General features: G+C 29.0%; 1 protein-coding gene across 2 annotated transcripts in view; it reads right to left on the bottom strand.

Moving 5' to 3' along the window:
* ras (Inosine-5'-monophosphate dehydrogenase ras) overlaps positions 1–26,159 on the bottom strand; it is a 62,315-nt gene extending 36,156 nt beyond the window's left edge. The window contains exons 1-4 of one of the 2 annotated variants that reach the window (XM_075379641.1): positions 25,838–26,159; positions 5,886–5,934; positions 1,735–1,836; positions 798–926 (exon numbers count right to left, since the gene is read on the bottom strand). In XM_075379641.1, the coding sequence (XP_075235756.1) occupies positions 798–926; positions 1,735–1,836; positions 5,886–5,934; positions 25,838–25,935 (378 nt within the window). In that variant the 5' untranslated portion in view covers positions 25,936–26,159. The remainder of the gene's footprint in view (positions 1–797; positions 927–1,734; positions 1,837–5,885; positions 5,935–25,837) is intronic. The other variant, XM_075379642.1, reaches the window with a different exon arrangement.
* Positions 26,160–27,982: the final 1,823 nt, after the last annotated feature.

Raw genomic sequence — 27,982 nt, forward strand, 5'->3', positions numbered from 1 at the left:
ATACCACATCATAGTTAATTTTAGATTTTTAATTTTTAACATTTTTAGTACCTTTTTAATATACACTGTATTTAAATAAATTCAATCATGACTGAGGATGTAGGATCCCATATGACAGTATTTTCATGATAAAATTAAGTTAAGTTACGTCTGATCTCAATATTCTATACTAGGTGGTTTATATTAACAAAATTTAATATATATATATTTAGCTTATAAATATATATATATACACACACACACGCTGCTTTTTTTTCTGGGCACACAAGATGTTATCAGTGCCTGTAAATTACTATAGTAAATGATTAAAATTTAACTTAAAAATTATAAGATGTAAAACGCCTATACAGTAAGCTAAGTTTGAAAAAAAATCAAAACAAAAATAATATTAAAAATCTAAAAAAAACAACATAATTGCCATATATCAGAAGGCAAACACATATTGCAATTTTAATCAAATATTTGAATTCAGAAGCACAGCCTCAAGAAATCTTAAAACATTAAACAACATCGATACACTGTTACCTAAGATATTTCAGATGTTAGCCCCTAGTTTGAATTTCTGACGCAATGCCACATATAATAGACACAGTCCACAGGGATGTGGAGTACAGTTGGCAATCGCAGCGAACAAAGATGGGTGCATTGGTCTGATTCATGAGGTGTCTAAATTTGTTATTAACTGAACTGAATCAGACATAAATTTTTTATGAAATAAAAAATAATTCATACATACTGAAAATGAACACAATTAACACAAAAAAAAAAACACAAGTAATAATGATATGTGAACTTACCATATGATCAGGTGAGAGCACAATAGGATCCCTTATAAATCCATGTTTATATTTTTTAACTTTGTGTACTTCATTTGCTTGGTATTCCGGTGTACAATTGTGATGTATGAAACCGATTCCACCACACAACTGCAAAAGAGAAAAATATAAAATAATAAAATGTCTGCATTTCATTATATAACAAAAAAATATATAAATAAAATAACTTTTTTTGTAATATTTTTTAATTTTAATAAATCAGTGTAGGTGAGATTTCCAATACAAATCAAAAGAATGACAAGCGAGTGATAATTTAACCCTACATGAACCCATTCATGTAGGGTTAATTCATATCAAGACATACTTCACCCATTTAGCTCCGATTGCATTATCACAATTACTTGCCAACTACTCAATGCAATCATTTACATCCTCCTCTTGGCCACAGTCTAGCAAGACTGGCAAGACTGCCAAAAATGCATAGATAGAACAGTCACTTTAAGTAGAGATTCCCTCAAGATAAACCGTTACCACTAATCATTGTTATGACACAGAGACGTATGCTTATTTTCCCATGTAATGGTTGACAGTTTGAGGCCAGGTTAGTACAATAATATTTTAAAGTCACCATCCATTTTTTAACTTATAAAATAACAATATATCTTGGCACAATAGAAACAAAATGTTCAACAATAATTAATTAATTATTGTACAGGCTACCCTTGTTAGTAAGTTAAATAATAATTTAAATTAACCGATCAATAATTTATAAATAATACATAAAATAAAATACACAACATTAAAAACAGATTACCAGTTTTTACACCTGTATTACCTATAATATGATTTATTTTACTACATAATTTAAGTTACAGTATTATTAAATATAATATTAAAACAAAACTATAATATTAAATGATATTTAGCTAGCTACTAATAAATTCAAATACAAACTCACAGCCATAGCTATAGCCATATCTGACTCTGTGACAGTATCCATTGGTGATGAGACAAGTGGTGTCTGTAATGTAATATGCTTTGTAAGCTGTGATGTCAAATCCTGAAAAATTTAGTTTAAATTTAAATTACAATATCAAAAATGAATGTAACTAAAAAGACTCCTTATATATTTAATTAGCATGAATTTTTAAATAAATCGATGTTAAATTTAAGATTTTCCAGGTAAATTTTGGGATAGTTCCTTTTTCTATTAGTTTAATAACACATCTACTTATTGGTGTATTATTATCTACTGATCAGAATAATTTATCAAACCTGGCCAACATAAATGTTTCTTGGTATATTCCTAAAAACATGTAAAATTCATATGCATTTCTTTGTAATATTTTTTTTAACATGAAACTGATAAAAATTTTTTATGTCAATTACACACATATTTTTAAGTTAAAAAAAAATCATCAATGCACTAAGTTTTGATTATTTATTACTTAGATAAAGAGACGATTAGTTCATTTCCTTTTCTGTTGGTTACTGACACATGTATATATAATAATTTATTATTATTATTAATTAATGTTCTAGAAAAAACACTGTTTTTGTTTAATATTTTACAGCTTTAAATAAATTTTTTTAACATAATCAAAAATAATTGCCCAAACAAACACAGATAAAATGAAATACCTACTTTTTTGACAGTTTTTATACTATAATTACATTTATAAATTATTTGCTTTATATCTAAATATGATGTCTAAATTTATCCGTACACTTTTTATTGAACTGAATTTTTTTCAACTAGCCAGAAATCATATGAATTTTCAATCAATCATATAGAACTAATTTAGAGAAATGTTCTCTTTAGAAATAAATTCCAATCTCTGTGATGAAGCGATACAGCTTCTGCCTTTCATCTAAATATTCCAGGTACTACAAATTCAGTCGGGGAAAACAAGCAACAAAATTCATTTTTACTCATTTGTAGCTGCAACTGGGCATCAGCCTGTTATTACTGTATAAAATGGTTAAATAAATAAAATCTTTAAAGATAGATCATAGAGAAATATATACCAGGCGATTCAAAAAGCATATAACTTACAACTTTAAAAGCATATAAAAAATTTATTTGGATAAGCAAAACAAATCAAGTTTTGACTCGCATAGTTCATTAGTACTGAATTCAGCCACCAGCACTGTTGACAGTGTTGTTAAAAATGGATACATTTACCAGTACGGAATGTGTTCACTATGTGTTTTGGTTTCACAATTTGCAGTCAGCAACTGCAGTTCAACGTAACTTTCGTAGAAAGTACATTAGGGAGGCTCTCCAAGTAGATGTACGATTTACTTCCACTAAACCTTCGTTGAGGCAGGTTGTTCTATTAAACATAACAATCATCAGGACCCCCACGTGTCCCTGAAGCTACTGCAGAACTCAAAGAAAATATTTTCTCAAAAAAAGTCTGAGTTCTTTGCCCAAAGTCCAAAGAAATCAAATCAACCTGCGTCACGTGAGACTGGTATTCCACAAACGATTGTTTGGCACGTATTACGTAAACGATTGCACTTGAAGTCATACAAACCTAACCACGGTAAAACAGGTTACAGATGACAACAAGGTTGTACATCTGCAGTTTTATGTGGAAATGATGGATAGAATTGCAGACAACAATACGCTTTTAGACAATGCAATTTTTAGTGATGAGTCAACATTTCACATAAGGGGCAAGGTTACCTTGCCCCTTACACTACCTTAGGGAAACTAAGGTAGCGAAAGAAAACACTCATGAAACTTTGCAGCACATTCATAATAGCCCTAAGGTATTGACTTAAACAAACAAAGACTACTCTTCTGTGCAAACAAAGGTTTGCCTTAAACCCTTAAGCAAACAAAGATTTTACCCTTACGTTATCCTTAGCAAACAAAGATTACTCTTCTTCCATAAGATGACCGTAAATGGTATTGTTTATCTGGACATGCTTCAAAATTTTCTAATTTCTCAGTTAGATGATGATGATGACAAAGATGAATGCCATTACACAGTAAGACAGGCTACCATCTCAAAACTGCCTACAAGTCTGAGATTTTTTTGATACTCAATTCCCAAGTCAGTGGTTGGTCGTGAAGGTCCAATTGCATGGCCTCACTCACTAGATTTGACCCCACTAGATTTTTTATTGTGGGATTTCATTAAATATTAAATATCGGGTATATGAACCACCTTTGCTGCTCATCTTGTCTTGTCTTACCTTGAGATAAGACTTCAGACTAACACTACAGCTGCAGAGGTAATGCTGTCTTGCTGGCTGCAGTTTGGAATGAAATCAACTTCAGGTGGGATGTATCGCACATCACAAATGGAATTCATATATCAAACTAAAGTGAACGGTAGGTGAAAAACTTGATGTCCCTCTCTTTTCTCTGAAATGAGACCTCAACCGAATCTGTAAGTTATCTCAATAAATTTTTATGATTTTAAAGTTCTGAATCACCTGGTACATTACAAGAAATGCGAAAAAAAATAATAAAACATTAACTCCGATAATTTAGGTTATCTAATTCATCCAACCAAATTAATTTTTCACACCAAATTTTTCATACACTATTATCAAACCAACAATGTATGAAAGATTTTTCAAATTTTTTGTATGAAAAACTACAACAAAAACACACAAATTTATGAAATATATTGAACTGCTTTATGAAAACTATATTAAACTGCTATGAAAAGCATTCTAGGAATGGCACTTTCTGTTACACAGAACCAAAATTCATGACAGAATGTGATGAACTGCTACAAGAAAATTATAATGATATTTGATTACAGATGAACTTGTATTTGTTACACTAACTACTTCCATTTTCTAAATATTTTGGAGGCATTTTGATACCTTTTGAAAATTACATACAAAAACATTTCACATAAATAAATAATAAAGAAATGAAGCAAATTACAAACAGATTTAATGCTTAAAGATGAATGCAGAACTTAATCTGTAAACGCATACAATTGCGTGTGCTTAAACTCAGGAAAAAAGATAAAAATATGTGACAATTCAAAAGCAAAAATAATTGTTACTATATTACCATTGGAAAAGAAGGACAAAATGACAACTAATCTGAGTACACCCAGCATTACAGAAAAGTACTTTTTATTCTTTATTTTAAAATAAAAGCAAAAACTAAGAAGAATTTTATAAATTTACTCAGATGTCAACTGCAATTTTTCATAAATATTATAATATTTATGAAACTTCACTATATTAATTATTTATGTTAATCATAATTTATTATCTTAATAATTATGTGTTTTATATTTATTTGTTATCTTAATTTATTATGTTAATCAGAATAAGTTATGAAAAAATAATCCATAAACTAAATTTAATAGGGATCACAGTCAGAGTCAGCTGTTGAAGATGACTGATGGGGGCTTTGTAAGGTGATTCTCTGTTGTACACATGATTAATAGCACGGAACTGTGGTGTGTCTCTCTCTCTCTCTGTAGCGATTACATTTTCATTTAAATAAAAATTTGGCCAAGAGTCCCATGAGACGGTGTTGTAAAGAACCAAGGTATTGCCATACCTTGGTTCTTTACCCCTAACCTCTAACCACATAAGGGCAAGGGGTTCACAAACCTTAATCTTAACCCTAACCTCTCTCCATAGAATGAATTAGCATCTAAACAGGTCAACATAACCCTCAAAACCGATTGCTAAGTGACTAGAGTATTGGTAACGTGGCACAAATTCTGATCTAGCATGGGTCAATCGCCGTTTAAACCTTCTTTCCAACAATTAAATCTTCTGTTTTGTACAAGAAAATTTGGGTACACAAGAATTAGGAAAATTCCGGTATATTAAGATATGAAAAAAACTGAAGATGAAGCAATCGCACAGAATTACCCAGAGAATTTCTGAGACTTTTCTTTTTAATTTGATATTTATTTAAATACAATACCAAATATTAAGATATGTTTCAGTCTATCCCTGAGTCATACATTTTTTATTTAAAAGAATACATAAAATATAAACAATCTATAATAAAAATCATAAGCTTTATGGTTTGGGAAGCATTACCAATCAATCATAAATGAATTAATTTACTGATTATCTTATTAGAATAGTATTAAGAAATAATTAACTTACCACTTCATCAGAAGTAAAATCTATAAAACCTGGTAACAAAATGAAATCACTGAAAAAAAAAGAAAGTCTTCTCTGTAATTTCGATACAATAATAAAAAATCTACAGGCAATAAAAGAGAAGTGTAATAACATCATATCCTATCAAAAACACATACCCAAATCCAATGAAACTTTTGCACGCAGCTGTAAAATTAGGCTTCCTAGTGGAAAAATAAAGGTAAAAAATCATTATGATGAACAGATCAAAATTTTTAATTTATTTTTTCCAGAATTACACGACAGATAATGTTCACAACAAATTTAGTCAAATGTCAATTGTGAAAAATTGATTTTTTGTATGTCTAATGTGCGATTTAAATATTATATAATAATGTAACCTTCACATTTGCAAAAATAAATAATAAAGCCAACAAATATATAATTACAAAATAAATAATAACAGTAAAGTAAAATAGAATAAATCTTTATTATCCTATACTTTTTATTAAGAGTTTTTATATTTGTACGAGTTTGTCTGGGGTTAACCCTAGAAGTACTTAACAACACAATAACTAGTTTTCAAAGAAATCCTGTCTTGTTTCATCAGAATGTGCAAACTTTGGAACGGTGCGCTAGTGCATTATCGTGATGAAAAACTATATCTATTCTTGAGTTGGGTGTAAATTCTTGAGAACAATAATTTTAGGCACGCATTTCTTGGAATACCACTTCCTTGTATTTGTCTTCTGAGTTTCTGACAATTTGACTTTGAAGTTTCCGTCAGACTGAAAGATATGTTCACCATTTTCATCTTGACTAATCTGGATTTTTGTACAGCAGTGGGGGGGCCTCCTCATCGTAGAGCACCCACACTTTGGTCTGAGCCTCAGTCAGAATTTCATAATAGTACAGCCGAGTTTCATCACCTGTCAAAATACTATTCACATTTATGAACACACATATATGAATGTGATTTCACATTTTCAAAATGTTTCATCATTTCATGGCACCTTGATACATAATGGTGACAATGCTGGTGCACAACGGGTTAATGCTGGTAGATTAATGCCCAAGGACTCCTGTATTTGGGTATTTGGTGGTAGATCACACAACTGTCTGTCTCGAGTATTTTTCGTACTGCAACAATGTTTCCCCTTAGTCACCGACAGACAATTGACCTGACCTTGAAGCACACTCAAGGCCAAAAATTCCTCTTTCAAATTCTCTTTACCACCTGAATATTGTTATATGTTGAAGACAATCCTCTCCAAACACAGCTATCATTTCCTCTAACACTTAGCCCGCATGAAAAAATGCTCGGTATTCAGTTTTCGACCGTGACATCACTATCCCTCTTTACTAACACAACAAAAACAAATGACATTGAGACAGTGACTAGTGTATTACCGAACTACAGCGCACGTTGGGACCTGTCTAAACACGCACTAACTTTCAACGCCTGTGTGATCTGTTCTGTCATATTGCAAAACTTTCCTTTGTAATTAGATAAATAAATAACAAAATTAGATTGTGAAACCGATTGTATATCTACAAAAATTAGATTCTGTGTGAGACAAAGTGTACTACTATTACAAAGTTTGAAAACGTTACTTGTGAATTCCTTTTTATCCCCTTGTACCCACACTCAACTTATATTAGGGGAAAACTTGACTATTTTGATTTTTTAACTTCTTTTTTTCAAAATGGGACTCTCCAGAAAAATTAACAATATGAGTGTTCAGACCTCCTTACTCACCAAGAGCCTTACATTTAGTAAAATTATAGCTGTCTCTACATGAGCACTGACAATGTGCACATTATTCCCAATGAAAGAGGTACGGTAGTTTTATTGCATGTCACAACATTATAACTGTAATGCACATAAATTATCTAAGGCATATTGCTTCTTTTAGTTTCTCGGGTATAATTATTGGTTTCATGGCATGTACTTTATGGTGTACATCACTCCAAAAGAAAAAGTCCAAACAAATGAGATCTGATGATTTTGGTGGCAATTTCTGTGCAACTCTTTTTTGTCATCATACCATCAACACTTAATTAACATAGTTGAGAACTATGGTATCATACTTTGTCAGGAGTCAGTCCCATCCACCAACTGGAAGTAAACATTTTCAGTTATTGAATTAATTTGTAATCGAGGAGCAGCATTGGTTTCTCGTTATTTTTAGTCATTTTTTTCTGTCGTATGTTGAAAAAATTATGTTCTACCTGAAATTGTTTCGCATGGTTGGTTCAACAGAGTTTTCGGAGAAATATTATTGTTTTCTGGAAACCAGTAAGCAGAATTTTGCTTGGTCAGATAATTAAAATTTTTTCATCAAGAAAATATATTTTAAAATAGGTCTAGTTGTTTGTATTTATTTAATGTCAGTACAATCACAATTGTTATAACCTCTGACAAGAATTGTTATGACCTCTGTATATTTATGTATAATTTTAGTATATTTATTATGTATTATTTCTGTATATATATATGACCTCTGTATTTAGTAGCTCCAGGCTGAAATTTCAACACTATACAACTATCAGGAATCATAATTTTAAAAGTTGCATGCAATATCTTCGCATGAACTCAAAGACAACTTTTTATATACAACACTGAGAACCCACATAATCTCCGCTTTAGAAACATCGTCATTAAAACAAAAAGAAGCTATTGTGTTGTCATTTTGCGTAAATGAAGTCGAGGATTCAAATGTATCATTTGCTGCTGAAATGCTACCACTCCAGAAGATCCAGTCAAAGAACTCACAGATGTACAACCACCATTCTCACAACTGTTGATCTAAGTTTTAGTCTGCTGAGTTGAAGTATCACTGGGAGGTAAAAAAATTTTCACTGAAGGCTGGGAATTCCTTATCTTAATTATTTCATATGCTTTTTCCTTTATTGTGCGAAGTCACTGCCTTTCAGTTCAAAATGTTTGTTACACGCATTACAAAAAGCATGATACACATCTCTACTTCTCAACTGACTGAACTGTGGATGTAAGTATATCTTACCACTGGTCATTAAACAGAGTCTTTTTAGATGCCATTTAAAAGCAATTAATTAGTTAAAATAAAAAAAAATTCACAGTGGTTTGAGAGAAATTCCAAGAAAACAACCTTTAAATTTTTCAATGGTAACTAACTTTTTGTTATAAGTTCACCAGTGAAAAAATTAACTGCAATTTGAAATATTCCTCCTTTAATATAAAAAAAAATAATTAGTGAATGCAATTAAGAACAGGACATGTTAATGGCTGCTTTATACACGTGGTTGCAATATGCTGGGTGATGGCATTACCACTTCCCAATGACAGGAATGTATATCAAATATATTTTGGCATTACTTAAAAAATACACATAATCTTAATTCAGTAACAAAAAAGCATTTCTCTGAAATTTTTTTGCGATTTTTCCTAACTTTTACTGAGTTTTTTTTCTAAAAATTTCTGACTTTTCCTAACTAAGTTTATTTTTTCTGAAATTTCCTGCCTGTGGGAACCATGATAAAATTGGTTATTACAGCCATGAATAACCGTGAACAACAAAATGGTCCACCACAAGTGAACAAAAAAAAAATTTAAGTAAACTTTGTAAAAAAAGCTTCAAAAGAAATAAATATAAAAAAAAATTCAACATGTTTTGCAAATATAAAATAGAGGGAAATGAGAAAAAACAAGAAATTATAAAGTAATCCCACAAAGGAAAAAAGTCATTATGAAAAAAAAAATGCATTGAAACAGATGTAAAACTAACAACATAGAAAACTGACAAATAATTTTAGTCATATGATAATGTTACAGAATCAATGAATTCAATATAAATATAACTTGTTGCTGTATAAGTAAATTTGTTAATGATACATTCTTAATGCATTAAAACATATTTTCAGAAGTATAATTGACTTTGTTAGTCAATTATACTCCATAATAATTTTTAAAAACCACGTCTTAATTAAAACTAAATAAATCAAGAAAAGTTATGCCAGCTTTTTTAATTTATGAATATAATTACTCATTGTATAGTAAAACGTATACAATATTTTTTAGTATTTTAAAGAGGTTATAATCTGTGTGAGTGATATAAGTGTTATAATGTGATAAGGCACTACAATTTTCTGACATCTCTAATAGTAATTGCTTTATAAATATAAAACCACTTCAACTTTTACTTTCCTATCTAGCGCTATAGCAGAGTTATAGCTGTAGAAGGGAAAGCATTGTAATTGGTCCAATTTGGGCAAATGTGATTTACACCAGATCTTGATGTTTTGACACCTAAGGGACCCAAAAACCAGATGGAAATTTTCTGGATGTTTATATATACATACATGTGTGTGTTCGGCATCTCACACCTTATATCTCCAGAACTGCTAGACCTTAATCCACTATATATGCAGGAGCGCTTTTGCAATTTACTCGCATCATTAGCTGCATTGCATATTCATATATTCATGTCAAATTACATTAGAGACTTCATGCATTTATCTATTTTACTAAAGTTTAAATCCTTTAATCTTTTTATTTTAAGAATTTAAACTTTTATTCAATTAAATTAAAAATTAAAACAAAATTTAAAAGTACGAAAAATTAATTAAAATTAACATTAAAAATTAAATTGTGAAAATATGACATCATCAGGGCGTAAAATCAAATAAAAATAATATTAAGTAAAGCAATTATGCATGTTATCCATTTAATTGAACTTACTTTAACTGAAATATATTAAATTATACATCACTAACAAAATAGATGGTAGAGCCATCTACTAAAATACAGTCATCTTCAGATTCTGTCTGAAGGTTGATCATATTAAATTTATTTTTATGTTTATGTAAATAGTATCTTTCTAAAATATCTAATCCCTTACACTATTTGTATCCATATTATATTTTTTTAATTTCCAGTATTTTTAAATTTGTCCCAATATCAAATGTTGTATGTTTATTCTTAATCAGATACATTAGAGAAACCCAGTTTACCGTTTTTAATTTTTTAAATATTCCAAGAACCTAGTCTTAAAGGATCTAGTGGTCTTTTCTAAATAAATATGATCACAATCATTACCTTCAATTTTACACAATAAACAGTTAACAATTGTTAAAAGTATAAGAGATGTTCAAAGTGTCCACCATTACAAATTACATAAGTTTCCAGTCTTTTTCTGAGAGATTGTCTTAACCGTTCAAAAATTCCAGGAATATTCCTAAATTTCTTGAAATCCATTTTGGATCCTTTGTTGAAGATCCTCAATGTTGAGTACTGGAATTGAATAAACAATACGTTTCAAATGACCACAAGGGTAGAAGTCAAAAGGGTTTAAATCACGTGATCGGGCAGGTCAGGGCAATGGCCCTACCTGCCTATCCACTTTTCATGGCAAGTTTCATGCAAGAAATCTGATACAAACTGACTGAAATATACTGGAGCTCCATCATAGTGAAACCCACATAGTGTATTTACTCTTAATTGTAGAAGTCTTTCAAAAAGTGTGGAAGATTTTCGATCAAATGAGCAAGATAATTTTCTCCATTTAAATGATTTGGTAGAATGACAGGAACCAAAAGATAGTCATTAAAGATACCTGCCCGTATGTTCAGGGAAAATCTTTGTTGATGGCTACTTTGGAAGGTACCATGAGGATTCTTGTCGCTCCAGATATGCTGGTTCTGATAGTTTTGAACACCATTCCTGTTGAAAAAAGTTTCATTTTTACATAGCTAACATGATCGGCAGTAATAGTCTCTGTGAAAAACTATTCAAAAGTGAAAAAGTAATTTCAATTGTTTTATTATTACTTAACATTCAATTTTATTGTGAGAAAATTTGATACTTAATTTGATACTAATTTACAATATTAGAATTAACAATAAATATTTAATCGAATTGAATGTAAAGTGGAGGACATGAAAACAGATACAAAATTACATCAATTTTCTACCATAACTCGGCTATTTGCTAACAGATTTAAAAAATTAAAATATTATTTTGTTCAAAATAAACGGCTTAATATTTTAGCAATAACATACATTTTGATAAATCTAATATTTATGGAGATATAACGAATTGAAAAATAAACAAGGGTGCCATTTTGTAATTTGGGTATGTATTTAAGTCTTGATTTTTTGCTAATTTTAAAACTTTAATACCAAGACACTTACTAAATATTAATGTGATTCCTCTATCTGAACTTGAGATATAAATTTTTGTATAAAAATAGCAAAATGGCAGACAGGGAGAAAACAAAAGAGAAATTACCATTATTTGTAAGGATATTTTTTGTTTAGTTTTACAAGTAGAATGTAAGTATAGCTAGCCCACCATTTTAGAAACATCTGTATATATTATCTACTAAGGAATTATTATATATGTCAATTTGTTTTATAATAACTATTTCTTTGTTTAATTTATTTTTATTTTTATTATACTTTGTATAATTAATTGCTCTATCTATCATGTTTGTGTAAGTACTAATTCTGTGTGACCAAGCCTGATTTGAAGATCTATGTAATATTGTAATATTGTTTTGCTTATATTACAAGAGGACAGCAAGTCCTCTTGAAGTTTGCAAATTAGTTGAACAGCAAGCAATAATATGTTTTTGCTTTCTGAAGGTAAAAAACCGGTCAACATTTATTGTCATCTAACCAAACAATACGGAAAAAGTTGTATGAACCACAGGAATTTTTACAAGCAGGTAGAAAACTTTAAAGACTGTTGAACTTTAGCGATTGACGAATACAATTCTGACATCCATCCGATTGAAGTTTCCATTCCAGCTCTTGAAACTTGCACAGACTCTCTCATCCAAAAAGACCAAAGGATTACAGTCGACATTAGAGCTAAAAAATTGCAAGTGTGGGTACAGTTGATAAAATTATCACCGAAAAACTCAAGTACCGTAAAACAAACACAAGATAGACTCCAAAAGAACTGATAGATCACATAAGGAGACAATAATACTTTGCATATGCACAATTTGCTTTGCATGGTATCAGTTAACTTATACTTTTGTTTATATGTACAAATGTGCACTCAATCTTTACTACAACACAAAATTGAAAAAAAAAACAAAGAAAACCACCAATATTAATCTCTACTAAACCGGACAATGCAACTCAATACAATACTTTGGCTTAAGACAAAGGTATTATTATTATGCCTTAATAAATTACTGAATCATTTAAAAAAACTTCCACCAATGTATTTAAAAGATAAAAACATTTTCTTTTATGGAAACAATATTCTGTCCATGAATTTTTAAATAACATTAATGAAAAAGTTTTATATTTTTAAACCCTGAATTATCTTATCTGCATCCTGTTCAACTTGTATATAAATATGTATTTAAAAACATCAACTCTTCTGAATTGTTTTGTAGTAATTTTTTTAATTCACTTTTTTCTTTTTTTATATGAATTAATTAGCACAGAAGCTCTAAAGCTAGTACATGGGAATACGAAAATCAAATTTTGTAGCATTCCTAAACAGGTTTTGAACCTAGAAACTCCAGATGAAAGACTGAGACTCTGCCAAGGAGGTTGGCAGAGTCCTTGTTATTATTTCATGTGTTTATTATTTCCTTATTATTATTTCTCTTTCTTGTAAATATTTTTAGTATGGTCTTTAATCATAAATATTTTTATTCTACAATTATTTATTTTGTGATGCTGCTCAGATCAATGGTTTCCCTAGAACCACCCACACAAATAAAGAAACAGTTACTTTTTTATCCATAGAATATCAATCTATTCCTACAAATATCTACAGAATGTATTATTACATAAAAAATCAGAATAAAAGATTTATTTGTCTAGTTCTTTTTTTACATATTAAAAACAAATAGTTGCATTAAATTTTTAACATAACTCAAGAACCCGCAAAATGAAAAAGGTATGTTATTAATAATTTTAATGCGCTAAGTTCAGAATGATAGTAGAATGGTAAAAAAATTAGTCAAGTCAAATTAATTACGAATCAGGAAAATCTACAAGACAAAGTGGGTGGCCATTTTAGCACAAATACATTAAAAGAAAAAAATTCATTAGAACAGTCTTGTTTACAATCTGTCATTTTCAGTGACTTACATAAATTATAAGAACTGTTTCTATTATAATTTTGTATATACTGTTTAAAAAACAAATACGACAAGAAAACTTTACGACAATGCTTAGCTAAGTGCTGCTATATAAACTCATAATACTTCATTAAATCATTTGGCTGGAACAAATTGGATTGTCTCTTGATAGATCAAATTTAGCACACAAAACTATTTTCAGTAGTTTCTTGTCAATCAACGCTTTGATAAAGATAACAATGTTAAAAAAATCTGTACAATGCTGTGTATTTTCATACACAGCATCATTTTATGAAAATTTTCAAACTAGTTTCACTCCAAAATAAATACCTTAATCTTTAAGGAAACTATAAAATACAGCCTTTTTAATAAAATTATTCAAAAGTAAATGATCTTTATTTTTTTAAAAATCAACTATATGAGGGTGGTCATTAAAGTAATGAGATTAACTTTCACAGAAAAACTTAAAGCACACTGTGTCAGCCCTGCACGCGTACAAGTACTACCAGATGTGTTGTCAACTTCTCATGACATCATAATTCTAATGTTGTAGCCATTGAACATCAGCGATCATGCGTGTAAAGTGTACTGGGTGTCAATAAAATATCAATCAATATTACATGATTCAGTTTCATGTTGAAATATCAGCTTCCAAAAAGTACAAAATATTGAAAGAAACATTCAATTTAAGGTGTATCATGTGCAACATGTTTTCTTTGGTATGCTGAATTTTTGGCCAGACAAGAGAGCATGAGAGACATGGCAAAAGCGAAAAAATACCTCCAAAAAAAGTGAAAGCTACACCCAGCATGAGTAAGGACATAACGATCACCCTGTTTTATCATGAGATTCATTTACCAATATCAGGTACCTACAGGAACAACTGTAAATGCTCTCTGATACATGATGTGATGAAGATAATAGACTCACTTAAAACAGAAAGCCCTGGAAAAAAATTAGAAAGAACTTTTGTTGCATCACAATAATGCATGCCCCCATATCACTCAGTCTGCAATTTTTGAATCGGAAAAAAATTAAAACAGTTTCTCACCCACCACACAGCCCAGTTGTAGCTCCATGCAACTTCTGGCTGGTACAAAGAGGTGAAGGAACTGAAAAGGTAAAAATCTGAGATGAATCTAGAAGTTGTACAAGCCGTGAAAACAAAATGGTTACAAAAGATGGCCTGGATTTTGTGTTTGAAAAGTGGATAAAATGCTGTAAGCAGTGAGTTGCATTTAAAGGAGACTATTTTGAAAAGTAGCACGTAAATATAGATTGTGAATAGTTTTTTGAACAGCTGTTGTGTCATTACCTTTTAGACCGTCTCTTAATAATTCATTTCCAAATGTGTCTTGTACTACACATATTGCATGTTTTTGTACCAATTCAAATATTATTTTTGAATCAAAAATGCTCTATCTCGCCACATTTTTAGTTATCTTTGTTTAAATATCCCTAACATGGCATATTTGATTTATAATATAATACATATTTTGTTAAAATATTTATATAATTACAACTGCTATTTCTAGCAGTGTATAACACATGTCACTGGGATTTCTTCAAAAAATAAAAATCATGTCTACCCAAATATTCAATTGGCTATGAGACCAATAATTCCTCATGGAGTCAATTTACCTATTCCAACAGCCCCACCTTCCTGGCAGGAGATTTCAGATTCTGAAGAGGATTGTTCTAAGAATACTTGTGGCGGCACAAGCTTCAAGAGATGAATTCATACCAGAAAAATAAAATAGTGAACCACTCTCATTTCACAAATTGAACTTAACAATTTGGTTCGCAAGTTGTATTTATCAAAACAGTAAACAGAACTTCTTGCTTCATGCTTGAAGGAGTGAAATTTATTAAAAAAGGATACTAAAATTTTATATTTTAAAAACAGAAATAATGACCATTTCACTAAGAAAGATCTGTTGTGTACCTGTTGTGATATAGAAGGTTTGATATCTGCTCTGAGTTTTGCTTATAATGCTGACAATTGCCAATTATTCACAGACTTGTCAAAAGCAATACAGTGCTACTCCATAATTCAAACAAGAATCCTTCTGTAGCTGTAGCACATGTTGTTGGAATGAAAAAGACATATAAAAGTATGTCATTAATTTTGAAAGCAATCAATTACGACACTCGCTTATGGATTGTCTGTGGCAACCTCAAAGTTATTGATCATCTTCTCGGTCAGCAAGGTGGCTTTACATAATACTGCTGTCTATTATGTTTGTGGGATAGTCGTGCAACAAGTAAACATTATGCGATTAAAGAGTAGCAAAAAAGAAACACTTTCACTCCTGTGCAAAACAATATTAAATATGTTCCTTTAGTCAACCCTCAGCATTTTTTTGCCACCTTTACGTGTAAAATTAGACCTGATGAAGAATTTTGTCAAAGCATTGAATAAAGAACGGGAAAGATTTAAATATTTAAGATAAGTGTTTACTAAGTTAAGCAAAGTCAAATTAAAAGAAGGAATATTTGTTGGACCTGAAATTATAAAATTACTCTGATAATGCAATTTTGACAAAAAGTGAATAACGTAGGGCTAGTGGCATGGAAGTCAATTAAGGATATAGTTCATGGTTTTCTTGGAAATATCAAAGCAGAAAAGACTGATCTTTTAGTACAAAATTGTTGTACTATAAACTATAAAAACTATTAAACTAAAAATTTAGGGTGCTGAATGTCATTAAAAATTCATATTTTGCATTCCCATCTTGACTTTTTCCCACCAAATTTGAGTGCTGTGAGTGATGAGCATAGATAATGCTTCCACCAAGATATACTGCACATGAAGCAGCATAAACAAGACAAATGGAACAAATCAATGATGAGCGATTACTGTTGGTTACTACAAAGAGAGGACACCCTACTGTACACAAAAGGAAGAAGTAATTTATATTAGTTCACCAACTCCAGTTTTAGGTATAGCTGTATTCTATAATCTTTTTTTTTTTTTTAGAAAGCGTAATAAAATATGAGTATATAAATTAATTATAATTAAAAAATTTATTATACCTATAAACTTGGTCACTTTCAAAATTTAATATTATTTAGCTATTCTGAAGGATGTATAACAAACAAAAAAGTGAAAGGTGGTGGAGAAAAACCGACTTGATTTTCGGATTCAGTGCACAAAATAAATTAAAATTCACTTATAGGTATTTCTGTTCTGAAAATTTTTCTAATTTGTAAAACAATGTAATTAAAAATATAGTGCTTACATTTATTATAGTCCATAATTAACAAATTATCAATTTCTTAATAAAATCCTTAGTTAAATGCATTATTTTGTAGATTTCTTGAAGCATGTAATAACAATTTGTCATTAAATATTTGTAATTCTTTATAACAATAAATTTGATATTATTTACTTCTATTTTCCTTATTTCATAAGCCAAATGAACACAAAATTGCATACTGTGTTAAAAGAGTATATACGCAGCACATTGCTGTACTCCTGTATTCTATTTTAAAGATAATTTATCTATTTTCCTTTATAAATGTATAAATAAATACATAACATATTATTATTAATGTTAAGAATATTTTTTTAATATTCTATTTTAGGTTTTTGGTAACCAACTTTATTTGCCGATTCAAAATCCTCTTCAAGCTATTATTCCTTATAATGCTATAAAATAGAGTAAACCATCATTAATTTATGTGTCTATATAGTTTCTTATGTATCAATCAGAATAATGATTTATTTTTTGGGTAAAAAAAAGGTAATGCTACAGCATTTAACTGAATGGATGAAGAGAAACCATGGTAAAATCTTGATCACAGCAACATCATAAAATATACAACTAATTATAAAAAATAAATGCGATTAAACTTCACATTAATTAATTTTAAATAAAAATAAATTAAATAATGTTAAGGTAAGAAGATAAATACAAAATAATTCACAATTCAGAAGGTATTAACAAAAATTATTTAGACGTACATTTAAGTACACATTTAACAGGATGTACAAAATTCTTCTTTTTTTTTAATTTGTATTATTTATAAATTCACGGTAGGAGTAAATATTGTTTTCTATAAAATAAAATCTTTAATTTTATTTAAAATGCCAACAGAAACAAAGTAAAGTACGCATGGTGAAGTATTCTGTTGAAACGCAAAAACACTGCTCTATTATATGGTTTGATAAAGATAAATTTTTTTTTTAGCAAAGATTATATATTTATTAATATAAACACAATTATAATTTTTAATTTTCTAAATATCAGTCTACATAATGCATTTTTACGGGCACCAAACAATGATCTGATAATCTTTTTTTGTATCTTAACTCATTTTGACTTTCTGAGGGACCCTTAAGAAATGACATTACAGTTTGGTCATAAGCATAAAAAATGTAATAGCGATGACAATCTTAGCGTTTTATTAAGGTGCTTCAAAGCAAAACAGTACTTTGATTTTCTAGCAAACAGAATCAATTTGATTATCCCAAGAGAATTTATCATCTAATAAAATATCTGGAAACTTTGCACCGTGTACAACAGAAATACTATTATTAAATTATTTGGCCATACAATTGCAATGTTATATCTAAGAAGTAATGTAAAGTAAATTTAAGTTTCAAACAAGTATTTTATTTTTTTTTTAAGTTTAGACACACATTTTTACCAAAATATATAACTACAAGTGCCTATTTTTATTTTTAAATACATTAAATTTTTTGGTTCTATGTATTTAATTTTACTATCCGGGGAGGGGATTTTTGCACAACCCATCGGAGTTAGGTAAGTTTTATATACTTTCTTTAGTCTATTATTTTAACTTTTATATTTTATCAATTTTGTCTGCGGTAGTTTTATTTTGCCTTCTTGGCTTGTTTTAGTAAATTTTTATTATATGATTGATATTACGTTTACACCTTGTATAGTTTATTATTTCAGTTATTTTACCCTTTTACTAATAACTACCGGGCGATGATAACGCCCAGGCGTTTTTCACCCACAAACAAATAAAAAAAAAAAAAATACTTTAAAAACAAAAAACTACTCATTTTTAGGCAAAATTTGCTTTAAATTACATATATAAGTATACGTTTAATGCAAATAGATTTAAATAAGTTATCCACAACATAAACAAATACAAAAAAAGTTCATACAATATTTTGGTAAACTTCCTAGCATCCAAACAAAAAAAAATAATCCATAAACACCTTTTTTTACCCGTATTTCATATTTTGTATTTTTGAACAGAAATTATATTTAGAAAATGAATTGGGTTAACTTGAGGATTTTTAGCTTTTTTTAACCCACTGGGTTGGTCTAATGATGAATGCATCTTCACAAATCAGTTGATTTCAAAGTCGAGAGTTCTAAGGTTCAAATCCTAGTAAAGGCAGTTACTTTTATAAGGATTTGAATACTAGATCGTGAATACCAATGTTCTTTGGTGGTTGTGTTTCAATTAACCACACATCTCAGAAATTCACACTGTACAAGACTACACTTCACTTACACTCTTACATATATCTTCATTCATCCTCCAAAGTAATACCTGATGGTGATTCCTGGAAGCTAAACAGAAAAAGGAGAGAAGAAACTATTTTTTTTTAAATTCCAAGAAGATAGCAGTTTTGGTATAATAGGTAAGCAGAACTTCAATATTTAATCATCAAAATCAAATGCAGTTTAATTTTAAGCGATGCACTTGATAAAACCATTATATTCACGCACTTGATAATGTTATGTTCAGTATCTCATTAAAAAAAAATATTACATACGTAAATTAATAATGGACTGTTTCATTAAATTTTGTAAACGTGTATCAAATACTTGGGTTTTCACTTGTTAGATCTGTACATCAGATAGGATACTAAATTTACAGACTTTATTTAAACCTAACTTTTAATCTGTACTGAACTAAAAATAATAACTAAATGTAAAAATCTTACATATGAAATAATTGTATGGTATTTGCCGACAAAGAAAGGGGAGCTCTAAAATCACTAAGTGCTTACATTTTACTTAAATTATCACTTTCGGTACCCACGCATTCAAATACTGATTAAATAAATGTTTTTTAAAGCAGCATTATGCAACAAAAAGATAAAATAATAGTTTGGTTACAAGGAATTACAGATCAGATATATATTATTTATATTATAAATAAAAGAAGATCCTCCCACAAAAAATTTAGCACATTTTAACAAACACAACCAGAGCTGAGATTATCAATCTAACAGTTTTAATATTACAATTCCGATCGACAAATGAATTTTCTTTCTCCATCTCTGCATTTGAGTCTGGAAAAAATATTTACTTATTTACTATCGCATCAATGTCTGCCGAATTTACTCTGGAATTTTTAATAATAAAAAGTTATTTTTAATTTAAAAATAACAAAAGATGGAACGTACATGGTAAATATATTTAAATAATCGATAGAAATGAACATCTCATTTATTAAAAGTTTAGCCAATATTTACTATAAAGTTAATGGCTATCACGTAGAATGTTAAAACAAATGTAGAGATGGTAAACAAGTAGGAGGCATCTCTAAACTATTCTGAATTAATAAAAAAAAAACTACTAATTTAAAAATGCGTACCATAATTGGGAGAATTCCTCTCATTTTCCACATACAAACTGAATTTGGCATATTTTCTAGCAGGTTATATATTATTATTAAAACCACAGTTACTAAAAATTCTACGTATGAAAAGGCATAGATGTTAATGATGTATAAAGCCGTACACACAGTTTACCATAACCAGAAGGAAGTTTTTCCTCCTAAGATAGAAGTGTTTCCATAACTTGAAAAAATTAATTAATCAAATGAAAGGGGATTTTCAAATAAGAGAAATTAATTAATTTTGATGAGGATACCTTCAAGTAACTAAATAAAACTTCCTATGTTTATGACTGTTTACTGTCAATGAATTTAAAAACACTAATTTAAAAAAAACAGTGAAGTTTCTGCATCTTGTTTAACATATAAATATGAGGTGCGAGATATCAAATGTGCAGTGTCCACATAGTTTCATGTATACATATTAATACAAATTCTTTAAAGGTAAGTTTTAATAAACTTAAATTAAACTCTAAAATTTAATAAAAATATGCTCACATAATTTTCATTAATGTCTTATGAAATGTGATTTACGTGGTAGTTGTTTTTCATACTTTACATATTTATTTTAATATTATTCACGTGTTTACATTTTAAATGATTAATTTGTGCTTCAGTCAATCTATTTCTTATTTCATAATTAAATGTTCACTGTGATACTACTCCGATCAAGCTTTTATTTCCTTTGATTCATCCAGGCAAGCTTTTTTTATCTGTGGAATAGCATATCTACTCAATCCCAATATGTAATATTATGTAACATTATGTACCAATCATAAAAAAATTATTTATTTATTACAGAAATACACGAGTTTAGCTTTCTTAGAGTTAATTTTTAAAAAAAAGTCATTCATCTCACCCTCTGAAGCAATACCTAATGGTGATCCTGGAGGTAAAAAAAAAAAAAAAAAAAAATACTAAGAATATTAACAACCTCCCCTCCCGCAAGTACAAAAAAATGGCAGTAGGCAGCTGATCTTTTTATTTTTTTTTTGTAATGAATAACAGTACAGCAGAAAACTCTTTTTGAAAACTTTTCAGTTGGGGCTGCTTCCAGATATTAGAGAATTCACGTGGTGCTACTGGATAGGTAAAATTATAATAACTATCAAAAACTAAAAAAGGAAAACATTTTTGGCCTAGCAAACCAAGTCTTAGCAGAAAAAACTACATACTTCTGGAAGCGCTAACTATAAACAAAGTATCAAAAATGGATATTTTAATGAAAAAAGATTATCTTTAAGGTAGAAATATCACTAAAGCTGTGCATTTGGATCACAGGCCACGGCATAATTGGGCAAGAGACCAGTCAGATAAGTCAAAGACACAAAACTTACATAGGTACACTAAATGTAAATTCAATGTTGAAATTTGGAAAGCAGATGGGAATCAATAAATAGAAAGACACAAAAAAAAAATATTACAAGTACGTAGTAAGGACATGACAGAACATAACATAAAACAGGAAACTATCAACAATAAACATGAGTACAGATCAAGAGGTTTCAAGACTGTGCAAAGACAAAGAAAACAGAACCAAACATCTTATCAGAAAAATTAAAAGAAAAACCCAATCGAGAGGATGAGAAAGTAAAAAAAGATGAAAAAGAGAAAAAAATGGGAAGATGAAAAAGTGCTTGAAAAAGAAATAAAGTACTTAATGAGGTTCACAGCAAGCTGTAATGAACAAAACACTAACAGTTGCAATTGTAATGGTTAATGTAGCCGATTCTACACTTCTGGCTTCAGTAGTGTTAATATAATTTGAAAAAAGCGAACAATGTCCAAAACTTAACAGAGCTTACATGGAAGCTAAAATCATTTGCATATTCTCAAGCCAAATTTATCAGTTTATTTATCGATTAATAACTATTTCTTTTTTTATTTATTGTTAATTTTGTTATTTTTACTTTTTGCAGCGTTTACTCGTGACAAATAATCAAGATGTCCGACTAGGTGCGGGTTTTAAATACAATTTTTGTTAAAATAATTTTTATGGTAATTTTCCTTTCAAATTTAATATAGCTTTTTACTTGTTTTATATTAGCTTTAGCTTTATGGTAATTTTCCTTTCAAATTTAACATAGCTTTTTACTTTTTTTAGATCATTTAAAATCAAATAAGCTTTTTAAGTAATTACTAGGATATTTAGTTAATTTTACTAGGTAATATTAAAGTAATTATCAGCCTATTTTAGGTAATTACTCAAAGGTAAGCTGATAAAATATTTTAATTTCAGGTAACATAATAAATTTTCTTTATGGAAATTTACAAAGCCTTGAACTTGCTCAAACAATAGGTAAAGAACAACAACAATGTCAACAGCAAAACGATTCATCTTAATCAGATAGCTATGAGCTTAGAATAAAAACAACTGACAACACAGTTGTAATTCTTACCCATCATGTGGCTTTTTTCTGACACAAAGGCTTACACACACAACTTAATTTAAAATATTCATAATTTTATTTAAATATATTTTTTATACAGCAGTACATCAGTGCTACACTAGTGCTCCTTGTGGTGACAGGGGGTGCACTGCTGATGCAGTGTACCCACTTAACTACTAGTTCAGAGTATTTTTTGGGGTGGGAGTGCGTTTTGGAAATTTTTTTCAAATATTATTTTTTAATTAACAAATGTGCCTACAAAATAAAAACCTTAATTAGGTGAAATCTCGAGATACTAAGGAAGACCTTGCTCCACAGCCTCATCCTCTTGACCTTTTAAGTTGAAAATTTAATGGCGTCATATGACGACACACAGAAGTAATCTGAACAAATTTTGTCAAAATTGGTACAGTAGTTCTGGAGATATAAGGTCTGACACACCGAACACATATACGTGCCTACGAACATCCAAAAAATTTCCATCTGGTGTTTTGGGTTCCTTAGGTGTCAAAACATCAAAATTATGTGAGAACCACATATGCCAAAATTGGACCAATTACAATACTTTCCTTTCTACAGCTATAGCTCTGCTACAGCGCTAGACAGGAAAGTAAAATGTTTGCATACTTTTAAACATCTACACAATATAAATTCATATATAAAATTAAAATGCTGTTATTCAGATATAAGTATCCAAAGTGAATAACAAGTACTAAATTTTTCACAAACAAATTATTGAACAATAAAACTTCAGACAGCCATATAAGAATTTGTATGCAGTCTCAACACCAAAGAGTTTCTATTTTTATTAAAATTAATTTATTGCAGAATAGGTATAATTATTTTCCAAACACTATTACTACAACTTAACAAATATATTTTATGTTAAGATATAAATAAATAATGGATCAAAGCCAAAACAGTAACAAGTTATTCCTATGCATTGCAAAGTTTATAATTTTTCTAAGTTCACTTATTTCAAAAAATAAAATATAAATTATCTCTTAGATGAAATGTAACCCTTAAAAAAACAGACACTATATGCAATTGGCAACTAGGACTGTAGTAATGTATTTAAATAGCACATGACAAAATGGCATTTGTATTTCAGTTAGGAGAACAAATCACATTGGAAATATTTTAACTACTATCTAATTGAATAATTCTTTGCAGTCACGACAGACAATAAATGTTTTAAATAATAAAATGTCAAATAATTATTAACAGATATCTATTCTGATAATTTTAAAATTATTTTATGCTTATAAAAAATTCTCAGATACTTTATTGACATGATTTTTTAATAAGATAAATCCTAGAAAATTTTTCTTTTAGCATTGATCCTTAAAAGGCCTAATTTAAATTAATCAATCAAGACCTAATTCAAAAACACTTTAAAATTTTCAAATATTTATTGTAGTGTTATACAGATCTAACTGACTCAAATTACTAACGCTTTCATTAAAAAAAAAGAAAAAAAATCACACTGACTACCAACACATTGAAAAATGTAGTAATCTAGTTTTATTCAAATTAAACTAGCAGTAATCGCACACTAAATATCAAACTTAAGAGATTAAATACACATCCATTTAGACATACAGGCACTACACACAACAGAATCAAGTTTTTTAAATCAATCAATAGAAATAGAACAGCAAGATATTAACCGTAACAAGTAAATTTTACATTCACTACACAAAAACTGAAATATGAACAATATAAAACATACATACACAGTTATTTCGATAAAAACAATTAATAAATAAATATTTTCAATATGCAGGGAATAAACACGTTATTTAATTACATACATAAAGAGATGTCCTAACCTTTCTAAGATAGGCACCATTAACAATAATGCAATTGAATATCCAAAATGGAATTATTAATAATAAGTCTAAAAATTAATTAATGTCTCTTTCAAAGAGGTGGTTAAAAAAGTGTATTTTTATAAATGAGTCATAATAAATTAAGTTTTATGCAATTCATTGTAAAATGATATAAAATAAAAAATATTATACAAAAAGGGTTTATTCAGAAAAGGATCGTAAAGCAAGATCATTAAGAATGACTAAATATTGGAAGAAAGTAAAAGCTAAGAACTTAAAGGCCAAAAGATCGGCAAAAAAGAATTGAATTATTCTGACTAAAGTGGTCCTTTGCGGCCTTAAAAAAAAAAAAATATTATGGTTTAATTTTCTGACAGTGCTTGTAAGTTCATACTAACACCTACACAGATTTTAAAATTTACAGGGGAAAAATAAAAAATCTTATTGCAACTAATCCAATTGATGTATAAAGAACCCTAGTTAATTCATATGATAATGTAAGGGAGTAATTTTTAGTATTAATAATAGGACACATTTTTTTTAATCAATAAAGCTAACTGAAAATAGCGGTTACAGCAAATATATAAAAATGTAAAGATTGTCACAGAAAATAAGTAATTGAGAAAACAACTGAATGAATTATGTTGAAAAAATAATTCAAGATTTAGGTATAACTAGTTTTTCATAAAGATATATTTGTATATAAAAAACACGTTACATAACGTTCACTGAATAAAAAAAAACAGTTATGTAACATATTATTAAATAAAGAAGATACACAGATAGAAAGGTTAGATACCCAGGAAAGTATTCAAACATTTTACCATGGGTCTACCAAAATAATAAATCTGAAAGAACAGACACATATAATAACAACAGAATGTAACCCGAAACAAGAAAAATCATGTAAAACAAAACTGTATACAGAATTTCACCGGTAATGAAAACAAATCTACTAAAATAATGCAAAAAAAGTAATTGTAATCAAATTATAAAATAAAAATAAGAAATTATACAAATAGAATCTCAGCTATTAATATGATACATAAAATACTTACTTGTATGTTAAACCATCTCCATTGTTAAACAACTGTGCTCCACTTAATCCATCCTGAGGAACGTGTTCAGGACCACCGTTAACTACATGACCTGCCATACTACTAACTCGAATAAAAGAACTATAAAAAATATTTATATACGTGAAATTTAAATAAACCTATTAAAACTACGTTATATCATACCGACGAACTCCTTAGAAGACACGACTCTAACTTTGTTCACTTACATAACAATGAACTTGTAAGCATACCTAGGTCTTCACACCTAACCTGCTTTAACACGTGGAGATTCAAAACGCCACCAGAGGCGTGCTATACGATACATCGTTTTCTTATAGCGTCAAATACTCAGTGTGTAAACTTACACGGCATAAATTGTCGGTGATTTAATCGGTTATCACCGACTATAAATAATTATACAGTCATTCTTCATTTATTCTGTAAATAATGAAAAAATGTGATAACTATTAAATCATAAATTAAATTTCACAAAACATTTTGTATTTTGCATAAAGCTCAAAACGCAATCGTAAATATGATGATTTGAGATGAATAAATACAATGTATTCGCATGACCAATTACGATAATTTTTCGATGTCAATAAAAACTTTTAGTAATTGAGATTTAAATTTATTATAAAAAACTTACTGCAGTCATTTTCATTATTTTTTTTTATGATTTCCTTTATAGCACGACACCACCAATAATGAGAAAAAAATGTAAGTTACCAACCTCAATAAAGGAAAAAATCCAATTTCAGTAAAACTAAATCAAATCATATTCTGTTTCTTAACTGAACTGAAATCATTATTGCAAATTCCACCAAAATTTAAACGACAATCGGTCCTGTAAATCATATATTTACGTTGTTCATCACAGCAACATACTGTGTTTCATTGTAAACAATATACTTCAAGTAAAGAAATTTTGATGCTTCTAGTAGAAGCATAAGGACTACTTTAAAATTAAAGGCAACTTGTAATTTTTTAAATTTAATTCAATAAACCAAATGAAAAAAATTACAAATACAATATTTGTGCATCTATATGGTTTCCCTACATAATTACATCGTTTTCTGAGCACATTTCATATTGAAAAATTATAATTTTTTTACATTACTGCTGGAATTTTAATCAGTTTATCACTTTTTTAACCTCCAGGACCATCATTAGGTAATGCTTCGAAGGATGAGATGTGTGATATATAGCGTATGAAAATGCCATACCTGACCAGGATTCAAACCTGGGACCTCCGGATGAAAGGATGAGACACTACCACTCGTGAATCAGTTTATCCCTTACCTCAATAATTTCAAGGTATGTACCTTGAATCATTGAGAACAAAGTCAGTATGTGATGAAACATTAAAGCCACTTGGTGCAAGTTATTAGATAGAATTAACATAAATTAAAATAATTCCTGATTTTCTGTGTTCCCATTCTTTCATGTTTTGAAAGCATTTTACAATATTGAATACATTACTGTTGTGACTGATTACAGTGTATAGCTTTGAATAATCCTGTAAAAACATTTCTTTTGGCTTCAGAAAGCTTTCCATGATTTAAAACACTTATATTATTGAGGTATCTTTATCTCCTAGTCAACAAGCATTATTATGAACATAATCAATTACAAGGCGATTGTTACTGAATGGGTTTGCTTGAATTTTTTGCATTTAGTTAAAATAATGATTTAACTAATGGAATTTGTTTTTAATGACATAAGAAATCAATATTTTACCACAAATCATAAGGGCAGATCTGTTACCTAATTACTCTCTCTTTCACAACTTTACAGATTAGCTTGGGAAGTTATGAAACTCTGTCAGCTTTTTAATTCTTTTACTGATTATCCTTTTCCAAAAGGATTCAATCCTCCAGGATTGAATTTTTTAACTGTATATTACCTTAATCATTTACTGACTTCTGACTTCCATTCATACAAAAGACTTTCTTCCAAAGCCAAGTCGACAACAAAGCTGTATTCAGAATTTTTATAATCTGATGGCTGAATAATTGTGCTTCTAGTCTTTTTCTTCTTTTTTTCTCTAGAAGAAAATACTCTATCCTGGAATATAAAGGAGTACCTCATAGTTGGAAGTATTAATTCCATAAATTTTATATACTAATTTGCATTTTTGAAACT

The sequence above is a fragment of the Lycorma delicatula genome, chromosome 12, assembly GCF_047948215.1.
Source record: "Lycorma delicatula isolate Av1 chromosome 12, ASM4794821v1, whole genome shotgun sequence".
NCBI lineage: Eukaryota > Metazoa > Arthropoda > Insecta > Hemiptera > Fulgoridae > Lycorma > Lycorma delicatula.